The sequence below is a fragment of the Candoia aspera genome, chromosome 3, assembly GCF_035149785.1.
Source record: "Candoia aspera isolate rCanAsp1 chromosome 3, rCanAsp1.hap2, whole genome shotgun sequence".
Taxonomy (NCBI): domain Eukaryota; kingdom Metazoa; phylum Chordata; class Lepidosauria; order Squamata; family Boidae; genus Candoia; species Candoia aspera.
Window position 1 is genome coordinate 57,762,077 of NC_086155.1, and position 21,809 is coordinate 57,783,885.

General features: G+C 43.8%; 1 protein-coding gene across 2 annotated transcripts in view; it reads right to left on the bottom strand.

Moving 5' to 3' along the window:
• Positions 1-21,394, bottom strand: part of AKR1A1 (aldo-keto reductase family 1 member A1) — a 30,534-nt gene extending 9,140 nt beyond the window's left edge. Inside the window, exons 1-5 of one of the 2 annotated variants that reach the window (XM_063297830.1) lie at positions 21,391-21,394; positions 7,721-7,816; positions 3,711-3,830; positions 2,404-2,555; positions 1,814-2,009 (exon numbers count right to left, since the gene is read on the bottom strand). In XM_063297830.1, coding sequence (XP_063153900.1) covers positions 1,814-2,009; positions 2,404-2,555; positions 3,711-3,830; positions 7,721-7,816; positions 21,391-21,393 — 567 coding nt within the window. In that variant the 5' untranslated portion in view covers position 21,394. Of the gene's footprint in view, positions 1-1,813; positions 2,010-2,403; positions 2,556-3,710; positions 3,831-7,720; positions 7,817-21,120; positions 21,194-21,390 lie in introns of those variants that run through there. The other variant, XM_063297832.1, reaches the window with a different exon arrangement.
• Positions 21,395-21,809: the final 415 nt, after the last annotated feature.

Genomic DNA, 21,809 nt, shown 5'->3' on the forward strand with positions numbered 1-21,809 from the left:
AAGCTTGTAACATGGGTGAGCACTCTTTTCCCTAGATGAGCCAGGAAGGAGGGAGTGAAAGAACGTAAGAATGGAATTGGAATGGAAGGGGGGGACAGCTGGAGGATGCCCACAGCCCATTCTGCTAAGGTAGCTAAATTCTAAATGTCAGAATGATGGTTCAAAAATACAAAGATTGGGGATGCCCTGTATGGGGTGGGGGGCAGGGGAGAGCTGAATGGGAAAGGATCTGATGGGCAGAGTGGATATGAGGCAAAGTGGAGACAGGCTGTTACAGGGGAAGGTGGATTGGATATTTGATGCCAATGCCCATTTCTGTGCCCCAGCCTTAACCCAAGATCCTGGATTCTGAATTACTAGAGGACTTGGCCTCAAGCTGATTCTTTTCAATACCAGTTGATTTGTAGTAAGAACATGTCCCTACATGATCTTGGGATGAAGGAGGCAGACGACCTTCATGGGCATGTATCTTTAAGACTCGGTTAGGTGAGAATGAAGGATTGCTTCTATCTAAGATCTACCTGGCCAGGTTTCAAGAGCTACATCCATTTCAACACCAAGGCTGGGAAGGAGGGGAGGCAATAATATTCAGTGAGAAGTTGATGTGAACAGATGCACTGTTCTACTAATGCCTAGATCTGAGGTCCTGTATGTGAAATTGGGTGTCAAGGGTAAGCGGGGGTACTGCTAAAGCAGCATCATCCCTGCTGGCCAACTTGCTGCCTTCCTGAACTGCCTCTCATTGCCTAGCTAGTGGTGGACTCTCCCAGACAATTTCAACCTCTGTGCTTTGGACGTATGGTCTAGGACAGCTTAGAAGTTTATGACTGCCATGAAAACCATGGGTTGCTCAAGACTGCCACAGTCCCTACTTAGACTGGAGCCACACATTAGATTGGCTTTTACCTCAGAGCAGTTCAAAGACATTAAAACCAGTCCTTTGTCATGGCCAGATCATTTTTTGAGATCCTTAATACCCATGGCCACTAACATCCCTGTAGGGAGGAGACACACATTAAGGGGGTTGACCCCAGGTCACTTATGGATTTGCTTGGATTCAAGGGGCACATGGGGAGTTTCTCAGGGAGTGCTTAATTGTGGCTCTTAGTTGAATTCTGAAACACAGAACTGATGAAGATACTTGACAGATTGCCTGATCATCCTATCTGGTTTAAAGAGGAGCTCCAGGAGATGGTGCAAGAAGAGACACCTGCAGCAGTGCTGGTGAAAAATAAAAAGGGAAGATGACTGAATATAGGGGCAATAAAGGTTATGAAGCATCAACATTTCTCCAGTTATTCCGTTGGCAGAATGCCATCCAGCAACCTAATTTAAGGTGACCTAAATCATTGTAGGACTCTCCAGTAGGCTACTGTGATCAATTTACTGAGCATTTTGCAGAAAAAAAATCTCTTATATCTGTTCAGATTATATGCTGGGCAGGTCTTGTGAGAGGACAGAGGTAACATCTTGCAAAGTCATCTGGGACTTTTTCAAGCCTGTTACAGCTGAGCACATAAACAGAGTCCTCTCTTGGATGAGTTCCACCACCTGTTGTTTACATCCATGCTCCTCCTTGCTAGTACATGTGACCAGAGAGGGGATAACAGGCTGGATATACAAGTGGTGAATGCATCCTTAAGAGGGGTGGTGGTGCTGGAAGAGGTAAGTGTGGTGCACCTCCTCCTCAAGAAGCCATTTTTTGACCCAGATATGTTGGCATGCCTCTCAAAATAAACATTTCTTTTACAGTGCACTTCCTTTCCCCTAATCATAATCTTAAGAATCAATCAGCTCCTCTTTTCCATTGTACCTGTAGAACTGCTGGCTTGACAGAAGCTATGCCAAGAACATCATCAATCTGTCGACTATTGAAGTTTGAAAGCCCAATAGCTTTCACCAAGTCTTTTGCCACCAACTTTTCCATGGCCTTCCATGTATCTTTGTAGTCAATGAAGTCATAACGCATTGTGCCATCAGGATTCCTGGGGAAGAGATTATCTCCTCGCCTATTATAAAAAATAGATAGCAAATCCATTGGAAACATCATTAAGAACTAATGCAACTTTTTAATAATGAATCACTTAACAGGTATTTATTAGCTTAATTTTTTTCCATAGCATTATGAACTATACAAATTAACAGCAGCCCTCCAGAATGAACACATCATAAAACAAAATAGTTCCGAGTCATATGTAGGAGTTTTAGCATGATGCTTGACAAGTAACAGAACAACATTGTGTGTAGGAGTTGGATCATATGTGACCTCCACAATGTCCCCCCTTTTTAAAAAAGGGGTAAATTTCAGCCTTTTTCCCTCACTGTCCCCCTTTCCTGTGCCCAGGTTTACATAAATAAAGAACTGTGGTTTAATCTCTTAATTTCCCTCCTACTGAAACTCACTCGAAGGCATGTGGCCAATGCATAAGATAGAGGTCTAGGTAATCCAGCTTCAGATCTTGCAGGGTCTTCCTTAAGGCTGGCTCCACATCTTCTGGATGGTGTTTGGTGTTCCATAGCTTTGATGTTACAAAGAGCTCTTCCCTTTTAACAGCCTTTAAAAAGAACAGTGAGCAATGAATCATAATTCTCTTTCAAGTTGGGGAGAGATGGGCGGTGAATAAATTTATAAAATAAAATAAATAAAATAAGTATTTCTTAATACAAGTGAAGACATCTCACCCAAGAGGAGCACCAAAGAGCAGCACCAAAACTGGGCATATCTAACTTACATAGTGCTCAATTCAATATCTCTGAATTAATATTTATTTGTTAAATAAATATATTTAATATTTATTACTATTTAAGTATTAATATTTCAGGTTCTTCTATTTCTGGCTCAGGAGAAGGAAATGAATGGACAAATCCATAGAGAATGGGAGAAGCTTCACTCCAAAGTACAAATACATTCTGAAATTCTTATGAGAGTGTTTAGATCTCTCAAGACATCCAAACAAACCCATTTCTATGGAAAGTTCCTATGTTTCAAAGTTTTAACACATACCACAGTGCCTCATTTAATGTAATGTTTCACTTTATGCTAAATATAACAAGCAAACTTTCACCATCTTAATTGTGTTTCACATATTTTCCCCTTCCTCCTAATCCATGTATTTATTTTCACACCCAGATTGCAATCATGTGACCCCGGGGGTGCTGGGACGGCTGGAACTCAGAGAACCAGTCATAACCACCATTTGTTCAGTGTCGTCATAACTTGGAACAGTTGCTGACCGAATGGTCATAGGTCAAGGACTACCTGTATGCAGATTATGTAAGATACATGTCCAAAACAGGAAAACAAGGCATATTTCTTCAATTCATGATATATTTCTGATTTGCTCTGAATCCTAGGATTGCTTATTTATTAGTACATATTTTCATGCCATCTGTACTATGGCATACAATCCTGGATTTCACTTTCTGCTCATTATCTAATGAAACTTCATTTCCAGAAACAACCAACTGTAACTTCTCCTAAAATGTTTGTGAAAACCTCCAAGTGGCAGAAAGTTACATAAACAGAACCAGGGCAGAACTGGCAATACAGAATTACAGCAGAACATTGCTATTGATGTTCACAGGTTTATAAAGAGATGTAATTACAATTGTTTTGTAAGTAGAACTAACATAAAATAGATGTGGCCTTGCACAGCTGGCCTTCCTGCCATTCCTTTTTACCAGGAACCCAGACAGATTCCTTTTTTTACCTTGTCAGCCCCAACAGTCTCCTGGAGAGCTTCACCTATTTCTGCTTCGTTGCTATAAGCTGTAGCACAGTCAATGTGGCGATAGCCCACACTAAGGGCATACTTTACAGCCTTCTTTACCTAAAACAGAAAATGAAAAGAATAGTGGATTAGAATGAGAGGAAGTGTATTGCATTTTACCAAAAAAAGACTATTCTGATTTGATAATTTATGATAAAACAAATATAAAAGCTGCTTAAGAGATGTTGTATATGGTCGGGGCATGTACATATACCCAGAGGAAAGACAAGAGAATGATACAAGGGGAAAACCCGTAACTCTCACTGCATTCTCAGGAGGATCAGTGCATTCTTAGGAGACATTTCTGTGGCAGTGCCCTAACTCAGAAATGCACATTATTTCTGTCTTGACAAAAACTGAGGGCATTTATTTTGATAGGCTTACATTATCTACAATATTGCCTTACATTCTGATTATTTTACCAGCTTTCTTGCCTTAATAAATAGCTATAAATTGTAAGAATCAGGAAATGGCTCTAGGAAGTATCAGCAACTTGTTCAGTCATGTAAAAGATAAAGACCCCCCCTCCCCCTGAGTAGAGTTCAGCTCCTGGTGTCTTCATGAATGCAGGTTTTCTTGGCAACACTGGGGAAGTGATTTGCCAGGGCTCTCCTATTCAAAAACAGCCATGTCCCACTGCTTAGCCTTTTCAAGATCAGCCAAGGTTGCTTGCTACTTGCCGTAGACAAATTAAATAATAACTAAGTTCTCATCTGGATTCTGCACATTTCCTTGCCTCCAGCTGTGCCTTTGGAATCCTACTTCGGTTTCTTATCATACTGCAGTGCTCTCTGCTTCAAAACAGTAGTACTTTGCCTTGATTCTTATTCACCACACTACTGCTGGAAATTAGAATTTAGCAGATATGCTTCTGAACCTAAGCAAGAGTTCTGAAAGAATACTGAATAATTAAGTAACAGTAATAACAAAGGGAAAAGGAAGATTTATTAAGAAGTACATGAAGATAGAAAACTCTTACTTCTTCCCAACCTATATCTTGAACACAGGGAAGCATAAGAGAAATAGGAAGTTCCCTTTCTCTTTTAAACACAGAGGCTTATTTAACTAACTAAAGTCCAGATATGTGAAAACTCTATCCCCTTATCTATTTCTCACCATTTAGCCTGGTGGTCAGAATAGTTTGAAGATGCAAAGAGATGATGCATTCTCCAACAACTATACAATATTGACTCAGGCTTCAAATTTCTTCTAGCTACAAAACATACTAAATTACTTTGGACCAGTCACACTTTACACTTAATTATAATTTGGTATGTTTGTTTTATGGCTTTGAACCATTTCAACAACCTTCTGTTACTGCGGCTTAGAAAAATGTGTGACTAAGGACCCAAGATTCATTTGTGATTGCCTAGCTTATTCCTGGTTTGTGCTGCCAACCAATCTAGAGGTGAAAGAAAAGAACAGTTTGAAAAGGAAATAGGGAAAACAAACCAGGAATCGGACAAATAAGCCAAAAATGCATTGCCTCCAACACTGATTTGTTCAACAAACCTTAATTAAAGCATGGCATGTATGAATGAAACTCAGGTTATTCTATTTTATAAAGTTTTTGTGTAATAACTATCAAGAATGTTGCTGCTTCCTTTAAGGAAGACTGAAATGAAATGGAGCACATCTGTCACCCCCACCCCAGGCTGGATCAAAGAAAACATATTTGTATTTTCATAATGAAAGGAACAAACTACCCTTTAATGTCCTGTTATTACATTAAAACTCCATCTGCACTATAACAGTTAGCACTGACATTAATTAATGCCAAACAGGTACTATCACAGATCCTACTGTTTGATCTCAGCACTAGGATGCGTATATTCCTCCTCCCTTCCCAAGAGCAATATTTATTTTTAAATTCCTTTTTCAAGTCTCTGATGAGAAAAAAATCCTAACAATTTTGCAAATTTTCTCCAACTAATAATAAAAGAAATTGTGAACTCAAATATTCCATCTTATGAAGATCTTGCATGTTTTATTTGAAAGATTAACAATAAAAAATGAAGGCTGTTATATAGATTTAATTCCAAAGAAAATAGAATCTCTACCAGCTTTCATGTTTTATTTTAATTTCCTTTTGCTTTTTGGAAGCCTAGGCAATAAAGAGGATATCACAAAATGCTCTGTTATTCTAAGATATCTCCTCAACAAGATGTTAGTATTTTTTAATCATAATAATACATTAATGCTAGTTCTCTCACTGTAATGCAAATGATAAGGTCATGATAGCAGGATTTATGGTCACTGCCATTTTAACAGATCCCACTCAGGCAATTACCACAATAGATGGTGACTGGTGCTGAACTGAATTTTTTCTTGCAACGCATTTTAGGGTCTGCAAGTTCTGATCACCATATGAAAGAAATAAAAACTAGCATGCTAAAATAGTATTTCAGTTAAGTAGAACCTAGATAGCCATAGAAGATCAAGAACTGATGTAGGCAAACATACAGAGCTCCATTAAGATGAGTGTGAAGGCTGACAGTATGTTGTCTGTTTGTCTCTCTCTTTTGGTAGATGCCTTAGCAGCCTGATATTCCAGTAGTTTTGAGAGATTTGAAAAAGGCTTTTAGAAAGGCTAAACTAGCATGCCAACATTATAAACAATTAAAAATTTTAACTAAATAAATAAATAAATTATATTTAATTTTTTTGGTATATATATTTAAATTTCTTGTGTACAATATTATATGGATATAATAGCCCCTTGGTAGTTTGTTTGGTTAGACATTATTATGATGAACCAGCTTCTTGGGAGAAAGTTAAAGTTTAATGATGTCAAATGGTTGTTAAATTACATCCCAACATTTGGAACATGTCCATTTATGAAGAGCTCTAGATATATCAAGCTTGGACTGTTGCAAAAATAGTGATCCTGTAAGAACGTGTGCATACTATATTCTAAAGGATGGCTAAATGAAATTGGTTAACTCTCAGCCTTTCAATTGACTTTATAAAAATAAAAAAAAGATTGGGCAATATGAATCCATATGGAGGAGGTTTAATTTGCTTTTTAAAATTTGAGATGCAGTAATATGTATAGAGATGGAGCTATTCTTCTTATACTGTATGCAGAAGTGTTTTTTGTTTTTTGTTCTTTTAGTTTTATTTCATTCCTTTTATCCTTATGTTGTTAGTTTCTATTATCTAGATTCTTTGCAGATTTTTGAACTGGGTGCCTTAAAGAGCAACATTTCTTGTGTAACTCCCCTGATAGAGTCTGGCCCCAGCCACTTTTGGAGGAGGCAACTTTTGGCTCCACCCACTTGAAGGGAATGTGATCTGGGAATTACAAAATGGATGCTAGTAGGTCACTTGAAGCCCCCAAAGCTGCCATTTTTTATCCCTGGTTTAAAAGTAGGAGAACATAGACAGTAAATGAAATTGGCAATGCTATTTACATGTCTTACACACTGAAATTCCTATTACATCATAAGCATTTCATTATGAGCTCTACTGATTTAAAATATTTGCACAGCTTTTCAGAAGCCACGGTGTAATTAAAACACTAACTAGAACACAGAGAATCTTCTTCATAACTTCATCAGAAGACTCAATTTTCCTTTGTGAAAACTGACTATTTTGTAAGAATTTATAAAGCTTCTCATCTTGTAAAAGTAGCATGACTATACGTTTTGATCTATAGGGGCATCACTGGGAATTTATTCTTTTCACAACCACTAGTCGAGCCTTGATTTTAGAGCAAATATAACACCATATATGATTCATGCTGAAGACGGAAAGGGCTAGGAAGGATAGAAATATGCAGAAAAGAATGTGATGGTGGAAGAAATCTATTCCTTCCACCCAGACTTTTACCTAATAGGTAATGCAAACTTATCTTTCTATCCACACACAGAGTTTATGTCTGAATATGGATCTTAAATACTTTAAGTACAGATTTTTTAAGCTCCCCAATTTACTAGTGAACTACTTACTTGTCCAGCATCACTCTTCCAAGTACCTAATCCAACCAAAGGCATCCTTTGTCCAGTGTGAAGCAAAACATAGCTGCACTCAAAAGGCATCTTTACCTAAACAAAATGCAGTGATATTTTATATACCAAATATGTTTAATTGCACAAAACAGAAAATCCTGTAGATTAGACTGCATTTTTAATGCTGATAATAATGCCATTGAATTTAAGAGAATAATAATTGGATTAAGTGTTACATTACATCAATATTTTAGTTAACATTCAGTGTGCTTTATCATTTTATACCCTTTCAAGGACAATTTTAAAAGAACCACAAAAAGCATAAAAATTAATATCTAAATAAAATGGAGAGAAGTAACATACTGAAATATTACAAAACAAGGGGATAGCCTAGTAAAACAACCAATCCAACAGGCTCAGTGCCTGCCTGAACAAAGATACGTTCTTCTGAGAAACAAGGCCAAGAGAGTAGTAAATGCAGAAAATGTATCTTGGTACTGTATAGCTCAGGAAATGTTGGGACAGGTTGTTTGTGTTACTTAATTTGAATGTGAATGTATTTTTGTTTATATACACGCACACACTTTTTATTGCTCAGAACCATATTCTATTACTTTTTAAGCCTACAAAGAGGGACAAAATCTTTTCAACCTGAATACGGCAAATTTTATATTTGCTGGCCAACACCCTTGCCTTGCCATTTTCATAGCAACGCAGGAAACAGAAAACACTGTTGCTCACTGACTAACCGGTGAATAAGCATTGCTATGCCTATTAAGTGAATGTGTACTATATTTATGCTATTGAGTTTTTAGATCACCAAATGCAAACATTGTGTTGCTTTGTTTGGTTCTTGAGCTGTGCAGAAAAATTGCCAAATATAATTTGTTTTTGAACAGGCATGTTTTGTTCCAAGCTAAGAACAAAGGGTTTTTTGTGCACACTCCTAGATTCAAGGTAATATGTAGACAGGCACTCTGTAGGTTAATTCTTCATGTGAGTTCCAACACAACCTTCTGAATTGCTCCCAGCAACACAAAAAGATTATGGTCAACAATATAGTACTGTAATACTTCTCCACAACCAGTTATTCTTCCAGGAACAAACTGAAAATTCTGAGGGTATAACATAAGGTTTGACTCTAGAAATTATTAATGAAGCAATTTTATTGTAACTTGGGACAAAGAGATCTTGTTTACCTCTGCTTTTACTTCCCTCATCCTTTCTCTAAAGCATTTCCCTATGTCTAACTTCAAGCTATATAAACTCCTTGGGTAAAGATCTGTCATGCGCTACCTACCACTGAGTGAAACACAGACACTGATTCAGGGAAGAGCAGGTTCAGGTTTATTTCAGCGTAGTGCTAGACGAGAAAAAAGCTGAGAGTGAAGGGAGCGCGCCGGTGCGGAGTTTAAATAGCCCGCGCCGGTCAGCGCCCCCCCCACTTTGGGTTGCGTCATCCCCCCCTAGTCCTGCATGCTTCCGTGCCGGTAGGTGAAGGGTTGCAGGGCCCCTGCTGGTGCCCCGGGCTTCGCCCATAATCGGTTTCTTTCTCTGGCCGGTGATTGCTGTCAGCTGGGCGATCTCCGTTGCGCTTTGCTGACAGCTTCAGGTGTGCCTCGTGATCCGCCCTGTCTTTGTCTTTCCTTCTTCCTCTTTTGTGTCCTGATGGCTGGGTCATCCGGCCGGGGTCATTCCCTTCTCCTCGAGGTCTGTGTCTGTTGTTGTGCGTGCTTTGCTTATCTTAAATCCCTTCCCCTGCTTCCTAGGTATTGTCATGTGTGCCGTTGTGCTGATGCCTTCAGCTCAACGGTACTCATGACATACTGCCCCCCGTTCGAATAGTGCCCCCCCCCGGCATTCCGGTTTTCCCCGGGAGAGCTGTCAAAATTTTTTTTTTTTTAAATTTCCCGCCGGAGTGTTTTCGCCCCTCCCCCTGTTCCGCCCTCTACCTCGTGTCCATCTTTTGGGTGTGTTCCGAGTGCGCATGCCTCGACCACACCCTGGGAGTGCGCATGCCCCGACCACACCTTGCTTGTTTGTGCTCAGTTCATCGTGGGTAGAGGCGTGGCTGGTCGGGTGCTTATCAGCTCCAGGTAGGAACCTTATCTTTTTGTATTGTGAGTTCGTATTTGTCATGTGTGCATCCTGGGCGTTTGCCCCGTGGCGATGCACTTGTGACCAATCGTCTCTCCCTAGTGGGCCCGGGGCGGGGGGAGGGTGAGTCCCGGGGGGGAGGAGGTCTACTCAAGTCACGGGCTTGGGGGGCCCTTTCCCCTGGGGGCGTGGCGGGTGGGGGGGGAGGCCCGAGGGGGGAAGGGTGTTCAAGAGGCCGGTTCGGCTTGGCGCCCCTTTGGCTTGTCGGGGTACGTCCTGTGGAATGCCCGGGTCAGGTCTGGCGCCTTGACGTGTTGCGCCGCCACCCATTCTGGGTGGGGGAAGTGTTTCCACCTCACTAGGTAGTGTAGTGTTCCCCGTTGACGGCGAGAGTCGAGTATTTCTCTTACTTCAAAGTGTTGTTGGCCGTCGATCATCACTGGGGAGGGCCGCGGCGTGCTTGGGTGCCATCGAGAGGTGGTTGCAGGTTTCAGGAGGCTGGTGTGAAATACCGGGTGGAGTCTCCTTAGGTTGTGCGGCAAGTCCAGGCGTACTGCCACCGGGTTCACTATCTGTGTCACTCGAAGCGGCCCGATATACTTAGGCCCCAGTTTCTTCGAGGGTTGAGGTGATTTCAGGAATTTGGTGGATAGGTAGACCATATCCCCTGCCTGGAACGTTGGTTGCTGGCGCCGGTGCTTCTCGGCCTGTTCTTTGTAGGCCGCCTGTGCTTCCTTCAGCGCTGCCGTGATTATTGGCCACGATTCCGCTATCTTCCGTCCCCAGTCGCTAGCGTCCACTTGGGGTCCCGGGGGTTGCGGTAGCTCCGGTATGGGTACGAAGTCGCGCCCAGAGACTACTTCGAACGGGGTTTTCCCCGTGCTCGTGTGGACGGCGTTATTGTATGCGACTTCTGCGAACGGAAGCAGTTCGACCCAGTCGTCTTGGTGGTAGTTGGTGTATGAGCGTATGAATTGTTCCAGGGTGGCATTGAGGATCTCTGTGGCTCCGTCCGTCTGGGGATGCCAGGCCGTGGATAGGGCTTGTTGGGTCCCAGTCAGTTTTAGGAAGGCCCGCCAGAATTTCGAGGTGAATTGTGTGCCCCTGTCGGTCACCACGCGTGCGGGACATCCGTGTAACCTGTACACGTGTATAAGGAAGAGTTTGGCCAGTTGCTGGGCGGACGGGACCGATGAGCAGGGGATGAAGTGGGCCTATTTCGAAAAGTAGTCTTTCACCACCCAAATGGTCGTTTTCTTCTGGCTGGGTGGGAGATCTACTATAAAATCCATGGAGATTTCCTCCCATGGGCGGGAGGGCTCCGCCACCATTTGTAGAAGTCCCGGGGGCTTACCTGGTGCCTGTTTGGCCATGGCGCATGTCGGGCAGGACGCTACATAGGCCTTCACGTCCCGTCTCAGCGCGGGCCACCAGAATTGTCGTCGTGTTAGATGCAGGGTCTTTAGGAACCCGAAGTGTCCCGCTTGCTTGATGTCGTGTGATCTGCGCAAGATCGCCTGGCGTTGCAAGTCCGGGACATATATTCTGCCTTCCCCCCATGCTAGGTCCTGTGCCATCGTCACCTTGTCGGGGTTTGCTAGTAGCCAGGGGTCGGTTTTGAGGGCGGCGGTGAGGTCCGCGCGTATGCCTCCTGGCAGTCGCGGGTGGTGCCGTCTGGTCACTGGTTGGCCTGCCGTCGGTTGCGACGTGGGGTTGGGCTGCTTCTGAGTGCCGCTCCGGGTGGTCACAGCCATCCCCAGCTGGGAGGCGGATAGGACCGTCCCGATCATATCTGGGACGGGTTCTTCATTTTGGGGCAGTCGGGAGAGGGCGTCAGCCAGGAAGTTCTTTTTGCCCGGCATGAACTTCAGTTGAAAGTTAAAGCGGCTGAAGAATTGGGCCCATCTGACCTGTTTCGGGCTGAGGTGTCTGGGCGTCCGGAGGGCCTCGAGGTTCCGGTGGTCTGTCCAGACCTCGAATGGTTGGGTGGCTCCTTCCAGTAGATGCCTCCATGTTTCTAGCGCCGATTTTACTGCGAATGCTTCCTTCTCCCACACGTGCCAGTGCCTTTCCGTCTCCGAGAATTTCCTCGACAGGTAGGCGCATGGCTTCAGGATTCCTGTGGGGTCCTTTTGGAGTAGTATGGTCCCCAGGGAGAAGTCTGAGGCGTCGGCTTGGACCACGAACGGCCGTTCTGGGTCCGGGTGCGCGAGGATTGGCTCCGTGGTGAACAGCGCTTTCAGCCTGTTGAATGCGGTTTGACACGCTGGAGTCCAATTTAGTACTGTCCCTGGGTTCTTGGCGTGCCGTGTGTCCCCCACTCCTTTAGTTTTGAGGAGGTCTGTTAGGGGGAGGGCTATCTCCGCGAACCCCCGTGCGAATGACCTGTAGAAATTCGCGAAGCCGAGGAAGCTTTGGAGTTGGCGCCTGTTACGTGGGCGTTCCCAATTCACCACCGCCTTGACTTTTGCGGGGTCCATTTCTATGCCTTCCCCGGAGATTCGGTACCCCAGGTAGTCTAGGTGTGCTTTATGGAATTCGCACTTTGAGGGTTTGACATAGAGTTTCGCCCTTTTTAGCTTCTCGAGGACTTGTCTGACTAGGGTTACGTGTTCCTCATGCGTCTGGGTGTAGATGAGGACGCCATCTATGTAGACCAGGACTCCTTTGAACAGGTGTTCATGCAGTACCTCATTGATGAGCTGCATGAACACTCCCGGGGCCCCTGCTAGTCCGAATGGCAGCACTTTGTACTGAAAGGCGCCTAGGGGGCAGTTGAACGCAGTTTTCCATTCGTCCCCCTCCCTGATTCGGATTCGGTAGTACGCCTCGCGAAGGTCCAGCTTGGAGAATACTCTACCCATGGACAGGTGGGCGAGCATGTCTTTCACGAGGGGTAGGGTGTATTTATTGGATAGGGACGCTGCGTTGAGGCCCCGGTAGTCGGTGCAGAGCCGTAGGGTGCCGTCTTTTTTCTCCCAGAATAAGACGGGTGCTCCGACCGGTGAGCATGCCGGCTCTATGAAACCCCTATCCAGGTTTTTATCGATGAACTCCCGGAGGGTTGTCATCTCCTTCGGAGTCGAGTAAATCTTCGGCCTGGGTAAGGGGACATCGGGAAGCAGGTCAATCCTACAGTCCGTCTTGCGGTGGGGGGGTAGTTGATCTGCCTCCGCTTCTCCGAAGACCTCTGAGAAGTCAGCGTATTGCTCAGGTAGGTCTTCTGGGGTAGCTATGTTGTCCTGGGCTGCCGCCTCTGCCCGTCCCACTGTGGGGTTGATCCTGCCCGCTGGAACTGGCGCCCGGTACGCGCCGTCGTCGAATTGGAAGGTGCGGGTCTTCCAGTTAATGCGGGGGTTGTTAGTCGCGAGCCATGGTATTCCCAAGACTACGATGGGCCGCCCTATGTGGGTTACCACAAACGATGTTCGTTCGGTGTGGGTGCCCATTTGGAGGGTGACCGGCTCGGTCTGCATCGTGGCTGGTTTCCCTCCCGCTGTTGAGCCGTCCAGCTGGTGGAATGCCAGCGGCGTGGGGAGGGGGAGGCAAGGTAGGTCGAGCTTGGCGACTATGTCAGGGTGGATCAGGTTCTTGGAGCACCCCGAGTCCACTAGTGCCGCGGCCGTGGTGGCTCTGTTGCCAACGGAGAGCCTGATTGCCCCCATTATTATGGGGCTTTCGTCGCTCTGTCTATGTGTTTCGTGCCCCTGTCCCACCACCTGCCTCGCGGCGCGTTTTAAGGCAGGCGGGGAGCATTTCCCGCCGGCTGGTCTGGGCCTTCGGCGTCCTCCCCCCCCAAGTAAGCGTCCCAGCCTTCGTCCGGTGTCGCTGTGGCTCCGGTCATCCGGCGGTGGGGGGGCGGCAGTGGGTTGGTTGGTTTGAGCGCCGTTTTCAGTGCGGGTTTGGGAGCGCTAGTTAGTGTTCGGTTGGAGAAGCAATCTGCCGTTTTGTGCCCCATTTTTCCGCACTTCCCGCAGGGCCCGCGAGTAAACTTCTTATTTTGATACGTGGGACCGGCCGGCCCCAAGTGTGGTGCGGGTACCTTTGGGCTGCTGTTTGTTTTGTCCTCTGTTGTCGCCATTAGGAAAGTGCGGTGCGCGTGTTCCGCTCTCCCCGCGAGGTGGATCCAGCCTTGCAGAGTCTCCGGGTCGTCCCGGTAGAGTGCCCATTGGAGTACCTCACGGTTGAGGCCCCTTTTGAACATTTCTAGCAGGGTAGTCTCGGACCAGTCGTTGATCTTCCCTGCGAGGGCTTTAAATTCGAGGGTGTAGTCCGGGACAGTTCGTGCGCCCTGTTTGAGGCCTTGGAGCACGCTTTTAACCCTCTCCTTGGCTAGCAGGTCCTCAAAGTAGTGCTTCATCTCAGTGATGAAGGCGTGGAAGTCAGAGAGGGCGGGGGAGTTGGACTCGTACATTTGGACGTACCAGTCCGCCGCCGTCTTGTAGTTTGATCGCCACGGCTGCGATCTTGTCTGCTTCTGAGTTAAAGGAGTGTCCGTGCCGCCCCATGAACTCCCTGGCGTTTGTGATGAAAAATGACAGTTTCGCGGGGTTCCCGTCGAAGAAAATGGGGAAGTCCTTTGGGGCCCGGGTGTTCGGTGAGTCCCCTCTTCTCGCTTCCCGACCCATGGCTTCGTCCACCTGGGACGCGTGCTGGTTAGCATTTGGCCTATGGGGGTGCGAAGACCCGCTCGGGGTTTGGATCGGGGTGTGTACCTGCACGGGAACGTAGTTGTGAGGCATGGAGGACATCAGCGACTGCAGCATGGTCCCGAGGTCCCTTAGTTGGGCCTCCATGGCCACGAGTCTGGCTTGCGTTTCTCGGTCCGAGATCCGCGCCGCAGCTGTGGTCGGACCTGTCGGCGTTTCCGTAAGGTTGAGCCACCGGTGGGGTTCAGGCGTTCCCGTCCGCTGGTCAGCTTCCTCGATTTGGAAGTGAATCGGCTGGTTTGCCTCTCCGTCCTCCACCGCGCTTGCTGCAGTTGGGCTGAAGCTCCACGCCTGTGGCTGGGGTGCGATGTGGGGCAGGGAGGTCTCCGCGGGTCTCGGGAGGTATGTTGCTCCCTCCCGTGGCCGGGACACCTCCGCCTCCCTCCGGGGTTGGAGCTGAGGCTCGGGGTGGGCCGGGAGGGTGTCCGTGGCTCCTGGGGTCCGCATTGCCTCTGGCCTCGGTCGGTCCTCCTCCGCTTCTCGCCGTGCAGCTCTCCCGTCCTGGCCGCGACGCGTCGGCTCCATCGCCCTCCGCTCGTGTTCTTCTCGCCGTCTGTTCCTCCCACGGCTCGTTGTTGTCCGGTGGGGCTTGGCGAGGCTGAGTTTATGACTCTCAGCTTTATGTCATGTGCTGCCTACCACTGAGTGAAACACAGACACTGATTCAGGGAAGAGCAGGTTCAGGTTTATTTCAGCGTAGTGCTAGACGAGAAAAAAGCTGAGAGTGAAGGGAGCGCGCCGGTGCGGAGTTTAAATAGCCCGCGCCGGTCAGCGCCCCCCCCACTTTGGGTTGCGTCATCCCCCCCTAGTCCTGCATGCTTCCGTGCCGGTAGGTGAAGGGTTGCAGGGCCCCTGCTGGTGCCCCGGGCTTCGCCCATAATCGGTTTCTTTCTCTGGCCGGTGATTGCTGTCAGCTGGGCGATCTCCGTTGCGCTTTGCTGACAGCTTCAGGTGTGCCTCGTGATCCGCCCTGTCTTTGTCTTTCCTTCTTCCTCTTTTGTGTCCTGATGGCTGGGTCATCCGGCCGGGGTCATTCCCTTCTCCTCGAGGTCTGTGTCTGTTGTTGTGCGTGCTTTGCTTATCTTAAATCCCTTCCCCTGCTTCCTAGGTACTGTCATGTGTGCCGTTGTGCTGATGCCTTCAGCTCAACGGTACTCATGACAAGATCTGTGAAACCTTTTTTCTAAATTGCCAAAAATACAGAAGTACTACAGAAGTAATTCATCAATCTCCAAAACAAAACATTTTAGAGTATCTCCCTAATTCAAATATGAAGATGAGGAACACCTATTAGTACTGCTAAAAGTCTCTCTGTGAGGAAGTAATCACAACTACAAGCATTCTGTCTCATCCCAGTCCAGTGAAAGGTACGATATTTGGGCATCAAGGACCCTACCCCATGGACCCCAGGAAATAAAATAAAAGCAACCTTCCTGAAGTGCATATCAGGGGACTAATATGAGAGAATCCAACTCCCTGTCCCAATGAAGTTCTTTGAAACCATCCAACTGGGGGACGTGACTAATAGCCACACCACCAAAATAAGGCATTAATGGCTCCTTGCCACTGGACCAAATGACTGAGAAACTATGCATTTCAGATTTTCTACTAATGAAACACACAGACCTGCACATGCCACATTATAATAAGAAAAGCAATCTCAGCTTCCTAAAATGAAACAGGCAATTGAACATAAAAAAAAAGGTATCTTGGAGATCAGATTCTAACTTGTAGAGGAATATGGAGGAGTCCTTGAAGAAAATATATGTCACCATTAGTAAAACGTAAGTTTAGTCTGAGAAAACAGAACACTGCAAGAAACTCAAGATTGTCCCACTTTGACTCTCTTTGATATAAGAGGCATAGAAGGAAAAACACCATCAGGCTTCTAAGATTGTTATTATAGCCTCTATCAATATAGTCCTAGTATTTTAGTATTTCTTGTTGCAAACCTGGTCTTGAAGGACTGACATACCTACAAAGGCCCGCTTGGATTTCCAGCTTTTCTTACCAGCCCCTGCTCCAAAACTATCAATGACTGTCTGATATTATCACCTACTAATCTTTATATTTCTGCTATTAAAATATTTATCTACTAATCTAATTGCTGTTATGAGAAATGACAGCACACAGTGCTTATTTTCCTAGTTAGTTGGCAATCATTATACATTATCAGAATGAAGAACAGTTATGAAACTTTCCTAAATCTAGTCTAAGACTGGAAGTACTGGGCCTGTATGATCATGCTATGCTTAAATCATGAAGACAACTTAAGCAGTTCCTTTCATTTAGGAAAACTTGCAAGCAAGCAAGCAAGCTTTAGTTTAGAAAGGGTTGGGCCCAAGAAGCTCATTGTCCTACAGAGTCAGCAGCTATCCTCCCCCACCACACATGTTAAAATCTAATTTGAAGATAATATAGGCCAACAGTATGTACTTGGTGAGGAAATCTGTGCAGGATCTAGCAGACAGGTCTGCATATGCAGTTTGCCACTTACCCGATTGTATCAGTCATATTCTGAGCATAGGGAAATATATCAACCAAGTAATCTCATATGTGTAGAGTAATAGTGAAATCCCAATTTTATAGCAAACCTTATAGAATGCCAGATATTCATTCTCAAATTCTGGCCACTTCCACATTTTAAAGTAAATATAAGATTAACTTTTCTGATATGTACATGCTGACATGGCTGTAAAGTTATGTTGATTTTGAATTAGTAAGCAACAAAAAAGGCTTTCTTTAAATAATGCCTTGCAGAACTGCTAGGTGAGCTAAGAACTTCTCTCCAGGTGAGAAATGAAACCAAAGTCTATTAAGATCTCCAGTTTCATACCAGTATATCAGGTTTTTCCTTTTCTCACTGACAGAATATTAGTAATGAAAAAACATTATTATATGCAAGGTAACTACTAGCTTCAGGTCTTAGTGCACTTACTATTTCTATGACTGGAAAAGATACACTACAATATAAATGGCCCTCAGCATTGGATTTTAGTATTCCTTATGTGCTGTGACTATAAGTCCTTTTTGCCTCTGCATAAAACTTAAAGACCTATGCATATTTACATGGAAGCAGTAAGCCTCACTAAAAGCAATTCAGCTTATTTCTTAGAAGACATACACAGAATTACATTATTAGTCCATTATATCCCAGTACTGCACCACAGAAGGCTTTATAAGTAGTGATTATGTCAGCCGCACAATATAGACCAAGAAACAAATTCCATGGAGGACTAAAACTACTTTTATTAAGATGGGCTATAATAACAGAATCTTACAAGTCTGATTGTGTTGTGCCTCCTCCCCTTATGTGAATTAGGGGTGTGTCTATCTGAGACATTTATACATACATTCCTCTTGTTTTGGCTTCAAGCCATGTTTTGATCCTCATTCTTTGGTACTGGATCTGTCAAGGTCATCCCCTTTACTCTCATTTACTAACGTACAGATTAGCCCTTTGTAGATAGGACAAGGACTTCAAAATTTGTTTGCAAGAGGAACATCCTGCAGTGTGATCTAAAAGTTGTTCTGCAGGCTTAATCATAAGAGGAAGTTACATTTCAAGAGCTCTAGACTTCACAACATCCTCAGTTTTTGCTAGGATCAGCTATAGAATTTTTCCATAGAACTACAGTATTTATGGAATAGTACACATGCTGAGGAAGAAACTCACCAAGTGAGTTTCTCACTTGGAGTGTCCTTTTTATCTCAGCCCCACCTCACACACATTGCATAAACCCGGCTTTTTAATTACCAACCAAGCTAAGGTCAGTATTCAGGTTAAAAGAATTAAAGATGGCAACCTGTTCGGTTTGATGGACACAGTAAGCTCCAAGTTTCCATTAAAGAAATAGGTATCTGTATACATGAAAATGGCACCACATGCATGCTTCCTGAGCTTTATTTCTAAGCATATCAGGTGAACATGACCATTAAGTCTAATTATTATACATGAACCAGGCCAGAGTTTTGCGACTGAAAAGCTGTAATTAGCTCCCATATGATTTAGAAGTATGTACTTCAGTATATTTAATCTAGTTGTGTAATTTAGATAAAATACACATTAATCTTAAATTAAAACCTTTCACACTGAAAGGTAAATTATCTCACATAAATGACCAACATTTCACCATTGTTTGCCTGACAGAAGTGCAAATATTTTCTTACTACAATGGATTCTGAGTATTGTCACAGTAATGTTCAGCTACAATGTTTAGGATATAGAACAAAGACAACATACTAAAATAGCAAGGGCTGTTATTTATTTTGTTTTGATAGGTTATGGCAACACTATATTTTACATATACTTTGATGTAGGGCTACACTTTCTTAAATGATCCTTCATACTATCTATTCCAAAATCTATCATATTCATTTCAAGAACAATTTTACCTCAAGAGACATTTTTACATATAAAATGTAAATTAATTGTTTTAATCTTTGTTGTGTTGATGTTTTGATAATTTAATTGTGTAAAACCACAACTTGCTAAAATGCCATGATGACCTGGTTCCTACATGCTACTAACTGATGTTACTGGGTTTGCATATCATGCTAAATCAAAAGCGAACTAGCCACCTTATATTTTAGGATTATGGGTGAAACAGGCCAGTCTTGGTTCGATATTAAATTTAAATGTCCAGGAACCAATATGAATCCCACATCATGGAGCCACACTAGTTGAAGTTATTTTCAGTTTAAATCAGTTTGAAGAATGAGTGTCCTCAAGTAGATGTAATAACTGATTCGGGAAAGCTGGACCATAGACTTAATGGATGTGTTCACAGAACATGTTAAATTAGAAACCATGATTAACAAACCATAATGTTTCTCTTGACATAATACACGAAGCTAAAACAAGCAAATCACATTATGGCCATGTTTGCATAACACATTAAAACATAGGTCTCCAGTGCATCATGTCCAGGCACCAAGGACACTCCCCTTGGTGTTGACCAATCACTATATTCCACCTGACATTTTCAAAGATTCTTTTAATTGAAAAATATAAGCATTTCAGTAATGCAACTAGTAAAGCTTACTCAGAAAAAAAATATTTGTGGAACCTCTTAGCACCTGATTTTTAAAAGTGCAAATACTTCACACATATCTGACTATAGGATAGTTATTTATGCTAACTACAAAGACAGGATTTGTTACAAGTACAGTCAATACATGAATAATGTGTGGCTGCCATCCAGTTATACTGAAAATTTACATCTTGATTTTATAATGTAGAAGATCCCAGTAACTGCAGTACTAATATAAATAATATTAATAATAATATTTGTGAGCCAGTTTGGTGTAGAGGTTAAGGTACTGGCTTAGAAAACAGGAGACTGTGAGTTCTAGTCCTGCCTTAGGCGTGAAAGCTGGCTGGGTGACCTTGGGCCAGACACTCTCTCTCAGCCCAACCCACCACACAGGGTTGTTGTTGTGGGGAAACTAGGAGGCAGTATTACATATATTTACCGCCTTGAGTTGACCAAAAAAAAGGGCAGGATAAAAATATAACAATAAAATAATATATTTCAATATTTAAAAAATGAAATTCTGTAACTATTTCAGCATAGAGTTTGTCTTCTTCAAAGAAATAATTTTGCCTATAATTTTCTTTTCTGTTTTAGTTCTGCTTTTATAGTTAATGTTTTTTAATTATTATAATGGTTTTTAGGGAACGATTGTTTATATAATTACTGTTTTAATGCATTGTTGTCCAGAGTCACTTTCATGAGATAGGCAGCCATATAAATTTGATCAATAAATAAATAAATACAGCCACTGATGCATGCATTTTAGGCAGGATCCTTTTCATTATTTGACAAAAAAAAAGCAGCAATCTCAATCAGCAGAGACTGAAATGCAGCAAACCAAAGCTGAAGGCACATTGTGACACACTATGTTGGGTCACATATCTACCATATAATCTCTGTAATGTATCCTACTGCCTTCAAGCAAGAGACAATTGTTTCCTTGCCACTGTTAAAATAAGATTGTACTGCTTGTCCAACTAGCTTGGTATTAAGATAAGAGACCATTATCCTTTCCTTTGGAAGTGAACATTTGACTTTGAAGAAGCAGGATAGGAGGAATATTCACACTTTTGAACTTTGGTGTTGGAGAAGATTCCTGAAAATACCATGGACAGCCAAGAAACAAGCAGATCATCAAACAAATCAACCCAGAGTGCTCACTCAAGGCACAAATGACCACGCTCAAATTATCCTGCTTTGGACACATTATGCAATGATCTAGCTCTCTAGATAAGGCTCTAACGCTGGGAAAGGTAAAAGGAAAGAAAAGAGAATGACCAACAGCAAGGTAGATGCTCAGTTACAGTGACAATGGGTGTACCATTGGAAGACCTGAAAGACCAAGTTAGGGACAGATTGTCATGGAAAAAGTCTATCTATGTGGTCACTAAGAGTCGACACCAACTTGATGGCACATAATTGAATCCCTTCCTTCAGCCTGGCCAGCAGATGTCTTGAGCTAACTGATTTTAGGCAGATACAGCCAAGCACTCTTAAACCTCAGGTAGAAGTTGAGACTGCAAAAAGCCCCACCCGATTGCAACAAAAGAATACAAACCTTTGTTGCTATCAGGTGATCATCCAGTTTTTTGCAGGCCAGATATAGTAGCCCTAGTGAAAGAGAATACCTAGGTGGCACATGCTGAAATTCTAAACGCTGTTATAAAAGTTCCTGTTTTATTTTCATACAGGGAAAAATGGTCAGTAATACATAACATTCATCAGCATAGAGACAAACTATGAAGGGAGAACAATAGATCCTGATTGTGATCAGTATTAGGTATGTTCAGGGCTTTTTATATTCCTGGGAAGGAGGTCATTAACCTACCATAACTGTTCCTGCTGCAGCCAGACATATTTTCTCAGAAATAAACCTTAGCACTTAAATGGTGTCCAAGAAAATATGGACAGCAGTACAACTTACGCACATTACTTGGCACGAAGTCCCACTAAGGCTTACTGACTAAACTTGCAGTTTGAAGTACATAAAGTCATGCATCGTGATTAATTTCCTACTACCCTCTTAATACTCCCCGCAGCATTTAATTCTTTTCCCGTTATCTGGCTTGGAGGCTCCCATCTCCGTAGCACCGATCTTTTAGAGGAAAAGAAAACGAGGGAGAGTGAGATACCCGCCAGTTCAGCCATACATTTCACCCCACCCCCTGACTCTGCACAAACCAGACTGACGCAAATCAAGACAAAGGAGATTAGCCTTGGGAAAGTACATCAGCTCACTCACCGCAC